This window comes from Epinephelus moara, chromosome 9 (genome assembly GCF_006386435.1).
Source record: "Epinephelus moara isolate mb chromosome 9, YSFRI_EMoa_1.0, whole genome shotgun sequence".
NCBI classification, from domain to species: Eukaryota; Metazoa; Chordata; class Actinopteri; order Perciformes; family Serranidae; genus Epinephelus; species Epinephelus moara.
Window position 1 is genome coordinate 4,913,096 of NC_065514.1, and position 9,874 is coordinate 4,922,969.

At 43.4% G+C, this 9,874-nt stretch overlaps 1 protein-coding gene across 2 annotated transcripts in view; it reads left to right on the forward strand.

Annotated features, from left to right (window-relative positions):
- Window positions 1–9,874, forward strand: part of vcanb (versican b) — a 51,211-nt gene that overhangs the window by 30,219 nt on the left and 11,118 nt on the right. For both annotated transcript variants that reach the window (XM_050052592.1, XM_050052593.1), the window contains exons 8-11: window positions 2,199–2,386; window positions 2,693–4,100; window positions 5,672–5,785; window positions 5,916–6,029. In XM_050052592.1, coding sequence (XP_049908549.1) covers window positions 2,199–2,386; window positions 2,693–4,100; window positions 5,672–5,785; window positions 5,916–6,029 — 1,824 coding nt within the window. The remainder of the gene's footprint in view (window positions 1–2,198; window positions 2,387–2,692; window positions 4,101–5,671; window positions 5,786–5,915; window positions 6,030–9,874) is intronic.

Sequence of the window (9,874 nt, forward strand, 5' to 3'; positions counted from 1 at the left end):
CTGAGGAAGACGAGATGTTTTTAGGGCCGAGTTTCAAAGCCAATTACGTTTTTACTGCTGAGTTTAATTATGAGTCTCTAAAAAAAAACTGTCCGATCAAACCGAAAGTTGTCCGGAGCCTGGTTAGATCAGTCATATGCGTCATATTTAGGGTCCGGGCAGCTAAGTTGCCAGGACACTATTGTAATCCTAGGTATTCTTCTTCTTTCTTCTTCCGAGGAAATCATACTTCCCATGGGTGAAAACTCACCAAACTTTGCACAAAGGTCCAGTCTCATGCCAGATATCCTCAGCTGTAAACTCAAGCCAATAGTCCTGATGGTGGCGCTACAGCAAGCGTCTAAAGTTCAAAACTTTGAAAATTCATAACAAATCAACCATACGTGCTACAACTTCACAACTTTCATCAAACTGTAGCCCCAATACTGAAGAAACTTTTGTACATTTAAACCTATTAAAAATTATGAAGTTCATCACTCTGTTTTTTTCAAAAACTGTAAAACTTCTTAAACCTATCTCCTCCCACAATTTTTGCTCAATTGACACCAAACTTGCTACAGAGCATCTTCAGACTGTCCTACACAAACTAAGTTTCTCAGATTTTTGATTTATCAAAAATTGAGCCTACAGTGCATCAAAATGTTTGACTGTAAATGGTACTGTAAACATATACATGCAAATTCTTGCTAAATAAATCAGAGTCATGGTAGATGATGTGTGGCAAATTTCAGAATTCTATCTCAAAAACTGAATTTTTGACAGCATTTTGAATTTTGCTCTAATGTGAACAATTGGAGTCAATGTAAAAATGGCAATTTTAAACATCAGTTTTTCACTTATGGAGCAAATCAGTCATTGTTACAAACAAATTTCCAACATCTCCATGCTGTCTAGATGCAATATGTGTATTTTCAGATATTTGTCTTAATAACTGATTTTTTTACAGTGGTTTGAAATCTGCTTTTCCATGCATGGGCGGCTGCTAAACCTGCACGTCTGGCTTAGTCAGTTTGTGAAGCTACACATGAATTATCACTGACTAATTAGCTCAGTGTGATAGAAATTGATTCTTAGTCTCAGAGGTTGTGGGTTCAAGCCTCAGCTGATGCAAAAGGTCAATTGTGTTGCTAAATTCCTAAATGTCTTCCAATTCTTCTGCTTGTTGCTCAGAATTTCCTAAAAATGCCCGGACCTGACCCATCGCTGCGCAGCAGCTATAATTACCCTTTTTTTTCTTTAAAGCTGGGGCAGAAATCTGTAAAAAAAAAACACACAAAAAAAGGCAGGATTTGAAAATACTCCCTCCCTCTCTGTCCTAAGCTCCTCCCATCAGACAAACATGTGCATATGCACACGCTTCATACAGTAACCCTGTATTTCCCATACAGTAATTTATTTAATCTCATTTCATTGTAGAGTTTCCCCCAACGTATTTGCTCAGCCTCTCTTTGTCCCTGCTTTCCCTCCCTGTTTAACAGACCACAAATGAGACAGGAATTAGCTGCTAGCCACCCCACGATCCCTCTGCCTCACTCCACGCTACTGTGGACTGCCTCCCCGGGAGGAGAGCACGCAGAAACTTGGGAGATGGACCCTTGGTCTGCAGCTGTAGTGGCTTGAATTCAGTTAGCACAAACCCCCAGCACCTGATGGTACAGCAGGCTGGTGGCCAGTGGCAGCACCAGGTTCAACCTGTGTAACAGCAGCAACAGAAAGTTTATTGATCCAGTTGAGAGTCAGGGCTGTCTGGTCCCCTGGATCTGGGGTTTGTGCTGGCTGGATTGGGGTTGCTGCTGTCTGGGGGTCTGTCTCCAAAGCTGCTGCCCACTCTCCTCCTGGTGAGGTGGTCTGTAGCGGCAGGGAGTGAGGCGGAGGACACACACTGTGATTCGAGGCTCTAGCTAACATTAACTTAATAAACGTAACCCTGAAGCTGCAGCCGTGAGCCTTTAACTCCTTTAGCTGAAGGCTAAACTATTAGCAAAATTTTCTCTCCATCTCTGAAACATAACGATACTGACTCATTATCGTTTATTTTACTCATCTTCCCCTTTCATCATCTTTTAGAAAATGTCGAAGTGCATTAAAGGAGGAATAACCAAACAAAATTATCATTTCTTTTGCCATATTTGCCGCATTTCTTCTACTTGACTTTTGAACTTGGCATCTTGTTTGTCTGTTTCCTGTTCGTCTGTCAGTTGACCAGATCGTGGACATCTTAAAGCAGCCTGTGGTCGATGGCTCCCACTTACAATTCCCACGGATCACTGACCTGTCGCAGATCTCTAGTGAAGCTGTTCTCCACAGCAGCGGAGACCTCGACTCTCTGGACGCTTCCCCCATCAGCCTGCCTCCAACTGTCAGCTTTGTCAATGGAAAACATGAGGTATCGTCCATGCACTGAAGTGTTTCATCAATAGATCAAAATTTTAAATTGGGTCTTTTTTTTTGGCAGTTTTGGGCGTCATTTCTCTTGGTTTTGAACTAACTAACATACTGTTCACTGTCTGGGTTTAGTAAGAGATAAGCAGTTAAAATGTCTAATAACATCACTACTTTTCTATTTAGTTTAGATGTTGTTGAGAAAAACAGGTTGTCAGTCAACATTTTTGGTCATAGTCTTCACTGATGAAATAATGCTGATAGGAACGATGTCCAAAGTTACAATCCATCTACCTTTTGTTCCATTCAGGTGACATTTGCTCCAAAGCTGCCGGAGGAAGCCAGAGGAGACCAGTTTGAGACAGCCACACCTGTTCGGGTAGAGGAGGTGCCAGAAGAAGAAGAAGAAGAAGAAGAAGAAAAAGAGAAAGAGGTGGAGGAGGAGAGCGTGACGACCTTTGACTACGGTGTCATAGAAATCCAAACAGAAGAGACACCTACAGAGGAGACACCCATAGAGGACACCAGTGAGACAATCCCTCATCCAGATACATACCCAGATGTAGTTCCAGACTTGGGCGTTGACGGTGACACGGCCCCTGATGTCTTTCCTGACTTAGAGGAAGTCAAAACTCAAGAACCAGGTGATCAGACAGCAACAAGAACCACCACCATGACCCCGTATATTCACTCAGTGTCATCAGCAGCACCCACCACACCATCAGGACCAGTCCCTCCCAGTGTCTCCCAGCCTGTCACCATTGGAATCTCCACCTACGAGGACATGGAAGGCTCTGCAAGCCGTGGCATTGATGAGACTACACAGGAGGGCTCTGCAGACGGCGCTCTGCCCACCCCGGCTGTAGGAAGCCAGTCTGGTGTCATGACTGATGAGACAGAAATTGGAGGGACGGAGCTTCCTACTCTAATACCAGACACACAGTCACCAGAGACAACCACACAGACACAGACAGAAGACTTTGAAGGATCTGCCTCTGGAGAGGACGAAGCGTCAGGACAAGACCCACAGGAGACGCCCAGCTTTGCCAGCACGCTATCACCGACACCTGCAGCAAGTACGACAGTAACAGAAGGGCCTGTAGTTGTGCCGGCTGTTGACACAGTCACAGAAGCAGACTCAGGTGCGGAGCAGCTGTCCAGAGAGGGGGAGGTTTCTGGGGAGCAGGGTGGTCTGGTTGACCCTCAGAGAGAGGTCACTTTTACTGTTTTACCAGATGTGGCAGCTGTGACTTTTGAGGATCAAACCACACTCGCCACAGACATTAAGGACGTGACCTCAGAGCCTAGCACCCCAGAATTCTCCACACACCCCTCCCATGTTGCCACAGATGATAAGAAACATCCCGCTGTTATGGCCGAGCCTGCAGCCACAACCCCTGAAGACCACACCTCACCTGCCAGTGAGCTGCACAGAGACCAGACTGAGCATTCTACCACCATCTCCACCCAGACGATGCTTTCCACCACCTCGCCCTTGTACACTTTCGACCGCATCACCCACTCCATCCCCCAGTGGGCTCTGAGCCCCGACCCCGCTGCCACACCTCTACCAGATGATGAATTTGTGGACTATGACACAGAGATTGCCCCCCTTCTGCCAGAGTCACGCCCTCCGATACCAGAAAGGATCCTCACAGCCACAGAGCACCCAGACAGCACCACTTATTCTGTGGAGGCCAGCACTGTGAACGTCCAAGGTACATGATCCTCATTGTTCTTTAGGCTGCTTTCAGCCCTAGAGTCGTCTCCTTTGGTCTGAATCAGGGACTCATGTTGTCACAAAGTTGTTTAATTGCCTAGAGTTGGTTCGTGTTCTCACGGCAGCATTTACAAGAGGACCAGATCAAATGCCTTGTGTGAGAAAGCTGCTCTTGATTGGTCAGAATTTCCATGTGGGAAAAATCCAGGAAGTAAAGCAAACGTTGAAGAAGAGTACACTTGCAAGATAAATGTGACACTTTCTAATGTCACAATGGAGGGACAACTACGCAGGTTGATTTTAGCGCTGCTCATCGTGGACTATATTGCTGTCATTGTTCATTTTAGTCAAACCATACAGTTTGAAAACGAGGCGCGGCTCCAACTAGAAAACAATGTTTTGATGCATTGGATGTGCTGAATGTGCATATTAAGGCAGTACAGGAGGAGGTGCACATTAATAATCCTCCAGGACTGTAACATGCTCATGTTTAACCCAAACAATGTGTCATGTGACTGCAGTTGCTTCACATCCAGGTCGGAACACCTTCTCACCACAAACCAACCGCACCAGAGTTCATTTGTAACCGGACTGAGACCACCTCTTCAAGAAGGTCTCGGTCCGGTTGTTTTGGTGCACACCTGAGTGTGATTGCTGTGTTCACACCTGCCCAAACAAACCGCACTAAGGGGGCAAATGAACTTGAGTTCAGTTGAACCAAACCAGACGGGGCAGGTGTAAAAGCACCCTTAATTTGTTCTTAAGCTTCAGAACTATGGATACATTACATCTGCCCATTATAATGTAGCAGATGCGTAGAAACTTTACATTTTAACAGTGCTGTTGCTAGATGTTTAGGTAGAGGTTTAGGCATAAAACACACTTGCTTATGGTTAGGAAAAGATCATGATTTGGCTTAATATACCTGCTTTAAGTGCCACAATCCCTGCTGGAAGATAGCAATGTCTAGGTAAAAAACAACCACTTTTTGTGGCGTTATTCCTGTAGGAAATGCAGCAATGTCTCAATCAAAAAACAATCACTTTTGCTGCCGCTATCCCGGCAGAGAATGCAAGAAAGTCTCGGTGCCTGAAAAGCTGCTGAAAACACAGCAATGACTTGCCAAAAAGTCTTCACACCATCCACAATCCCCTCCACTTTGCGATGACAGAGTCAGCTCTCATATAGATCATATCAAATGCCACCTGTAACCTCACAAAATAATGTCACCACCTTAAGTGATGTTCTTAAGCTTGGGAAGTAATGTAGTAGTTAGCCGGGCATGCTAACGTTAGAGCAGACAATTCATAAAGCTTTTGTTCGTGTGTTTTTGGTTTATTGTGGTTGCAACTTCCCTCTCAGCCACCTTAAAGAGGTACTTGAGTAAATATACTTAGTTACATTCCACCGCTGCTGTTGCTAAGCTATTTTTGGACAGTCTCTGGTCAGGGTTTAATAAATAGTTAATTATGGAGAACACCTAAACTGCAGTACATCATAGCACTGCTAATGATTCATGTTACTGGTGTGATTTAACAGACTCATGTTTGCATTGTGTCGTTTGTGTAGATCTGCTGCCGTGCTCAACCAGTGTGTGTCACAATGGAGGCTCCTGCTTCCAAAGGGGGGAACAAAATATCTGCGTGTGTGCACCTGGATACACTGGGCAGCTCTGTGAAATAGGTACACACACACACACACACACACACACACACACACACACACACACGTCCTGTCTTTAAGCTAACCATATTGACCCCATACTGACAGATGAACGATGCGGGATAATGTGGCCTGTGTTGTGTGTCTGCAGATGTTGATGAGTGCCAGTGTAACCCGTGTCTAAATGGAGCCACCTGTCTGGATGGAGTCAACTCCTTCACCTGTCTCTGCCTGCCCAGCTACTCAGGAGAGCTCTGTGAACAAGGTCAGCTGCACCTGAGCCACGACAGAGTGCTACTGTCACGCTATGAATGTACAAAGTCAAGGTAGTGCTGCAGTTTCTGACAGACAAATAATGAACGGACAAATACGGCTTTTAAATTTGGGCCTTGTCTTAGTTTTGGCCGTTATTAAAAGTCCAACTCCAGACACATTTAAAGTAAAATACTAATACTCATGTTTTGTTTCAGTTTTCCAACATAAAAGCAAAAATAAAAATTTTAAAAGGGGTTGGAGGCATTTAGAAATCAAGGATCTGGCGTCCGCATCACCGAGATGTAAGTGTTACCGTTAGCGCTAGAGGAAACATCGGAGATCCTCAGTCAGGCCTGGACTCAGATGAAGAGTCTGTATTACACCAAAATTGGCGACTAGTAGATGTACCAGAATAGTAAGTGTAGTTAGCATCTTTTCTTAAAATAAGTACGTTTTTGATGTGTCAAACGTATGTACGTACAGTAAAATAACTCAACATTGACATTTGTAGTGCGTCTCAAATCACATAATTCCGTCAGTACACTTAGCATCAGTAGCATCATATGTGCACTATGTACTCATTGGCATAGTGTGCAAATTAGGGTAGTGTTGTCTCAAACCAAACACGGCCATTGTGCACTTAACGGAAATGACGGCTGCAATTTAGCTAGTTAGCAAACTAGCATTGGCATATGCGTTCGCGGTACCAAATCATTACAGACTGCTAAATGAACCCAATAAGCATACTGCTGGCTTATACCCGACAACAGTATAGTAGTGCTTAGTCACCCTCCCCTTCCGCTACGTAGCCAAGATGGCGACCATTGAGGGCGAGAAGTGTCCATAGTTCCACACTCAGCTTCTTGACCATTTTGAGTGCACCATCTGGGTACTCATAGTGCACTGCATTTTTCCATACAGTGTGAACGCACTTATGCACTCAAAATATGAAGTGTAAGTACAGAAGCACGCGATTTTAGACACAGCATTGGTTTCACCCAGAACACATACAGCGTGTCCTGGGTGAAAGTCCTGTGTTTGTTTAAACCATCCATCCACCCTGATCTACGGCCTTCACAGACTTTGTCTCTCTTTATACTACGTCACCTGGCTTACTCCTTTGCGCCTGTCATAATTACTTTGGCCACTAGAGGTCACCACCTAACAATAAACACGTCCTTCTAATGGACTAACAGTGTTCTGAACCTACCAGTAGGTGTAGCAGGCCTCTTCTAACACTTACCTATGAGGCTGATAATGTCCATTCAGTAGAGTGATAACTATGGCATTTAATTAGTCTCAAAACCCATGCATACACACAACAGTATCCATGGGCAGAAAAACATCCTTGCAAGGGAGCATTTCTGCTCTGCACGCACAAAATGAGGTCTGCCAGCACAGTCGAGTGCGCTCTCAACCGTGTCTACACGCGCACTCGACTCTCCCAGAGCTGTAGAATAGAACAAGGGCTCTGGGAGACCTCAGGCACTGTCCCCGTCTCCAGTCTCAAAATGCAATGTTTTGCATTGTGCTACTTTCGATATCGTGCAAGTGTTGAGCAAAATCGAGCAGGTAGGGAGAGTTGAGCACGCGTGTAGGGACGGTCGAGGGCGCGTGTAGAGAGGGTCAAGCACGTGCTTGGAGCACCTGTGGATGCTTTTCCGGTTGCGGACACTGTTGTGTGTGTCATCACACCAGTACACGTTTGCATCAAGAAAAATTAAATAAAATTGGACAAGTTGGAAACAAACCCAGAGTTTATCCAGATTACCTAAACCAGTGGTTCCCAACTGGTGGGTCACGGTCCAAAAGTAAGTCACGGGTCCATTCTGAATGGATCGCAAGTGACTTGCAAACGTGTCAAGTTTGTAAAAACACACTTTATTTTTGACTACAGTGAAAACACACAAGTATGACACTGATACATTAAACTGTGTGGACCCTGAACTAATGACTAAGGAGAAATCTGGACCCCATGAATGGACCAGTTGGGAACCACTGACCTAAACAAATTTATTTGGAGGTCAAACTGAAAATGAGCTCACCTTTGAAATGTTAGTAATGATCCCTTGTTGCAGCTTACACTATAGTTAGTAGAGTCAGTCAGAACTGAAGTTTATAAACTGTGATGGATGTTTTAAATGGACTGTTTGGATTTTCAATTTGCCGTGTCTTTGAAATAAGTTTGTGTAACCTGGAGACGGAGGTTATTTTCATTTCACTGCTCATGTTCCACCATTTGTCAGACTTCTGATGGCCCAAGTGCCCCAAGCTAATAAATATGTAGATTAATTAGTGCACACAGTGACAGACGTGCACTCAGGTGGATACAGCGTGTAGTCTCCAGTCATGACAGTGTTTAGTGCTCAGCTGTTCTCCAGCACTGGGCGTTGGCTCCTCTGCAGATTAGTTCCAGCCTCTTGTCCAATATTTCTGTCATTACTCAGCAACTAATCGAGGTTCATGTGCACAAGCGGACTCCAAGGATTAATATTTTCCATGAAAAAGATGTCTCTCTCAATATTATTTAAACAAAAGTAATTGGAATAATAAGGTCACATTCCTTGTTTCTAATAGTGGGGGCTGCTTGTTATTCTAACACTGAACTGAAGGCTGATTTAGCATCAGTTGTACTAACAGATTTAATCGTCGGGGTATTATTTCTAAAGTAGAAAATAAATAATTGTTAAAGGTTTGTTGGGATTTTTATCAGTGAACTTGAACTCTTAAACTTTTGTTCAGCTTATCGCAGGGTGAGAGTGCACTTTAATCAGACAGGGAAGCAGGCTTTGTGCATTTTGTATTCTTGTACACTTTTATGTACTTATATTTATTCAGAGAATACTAAACAGTGGTGGATGAAGTATTTAGATCTTGAGTTATAAAAGAAAATGTTATTTAAGTAAAAGTATTAGCATCAAAATATACGAAAAAGTCCTCATTATGCAGAATGGGCATTTCATAATAATATATATTACCAGTATATTACTGGATTATAATTAAGATGCATTAATGTGTTCATCACTTTAATGTTGCAGTTAAGGTGGAGCTCATTTTAATTACTTCATATATATGACTTTATACACTGTGTTACATGAATGTTGCTGTTCTACTAAACATCCTGCTGAACCCGTTCAGACTCTAAAAATCATTGAATATGAGTATTGAACAGCCGAATCTGATTCAACTGACATATTTCTGAGCCCAAAATACTTCATTACAAGTACAAGTCGAGCCAAATATGTCCCTTCACTAACCAGACAGTAACTGTATTTACCATAAGTGCACACTGGGTGGCGCTGTGCAGGTATTTTGGGCTCAGTGAATAAAGGTGAGAAGGACATTGTTGCGGTCAGGTGTTTGACCCTGGAAGGGCAAATGGTTTTTGACTGCTGTGGCGCAGAAGATTGTTCGACGTGCTGAAAGCTGTGTGTTCGTTTTTTGGCTGAAAATGAAGAAGTGGACATTTATTCAACTGTATGCATGCTGGTGTGAATAACTATGATGGCTGTCATTTTCTAAATGCAGAACAACAAATGGAAGCTCTTTTTAGACAGGAAGTGTGCAAATTTGCAGGAAAGCCCAATCAGTCTTCTTTTTAGGGCTGTACCCAAATATTTGGATATTCGAATATTCGTTTCTATGGGTTGGTATTCGTTATGAAAATTTGGTATTCGATATTTGTTTTTTGTCAACGTTTGTTTCCCCCGTTTTGTACAATAAATTATTGTTTAAAGTTTCAACAAGTTTCTTTTGGAGTGCGTGACACAAGTGTGTTTTGAAAACGGCCGCGGACTGTCACCTGCTCAACGCATCAGTACCTTCGGATGCCATGACAGTAATAGCCAATAATGT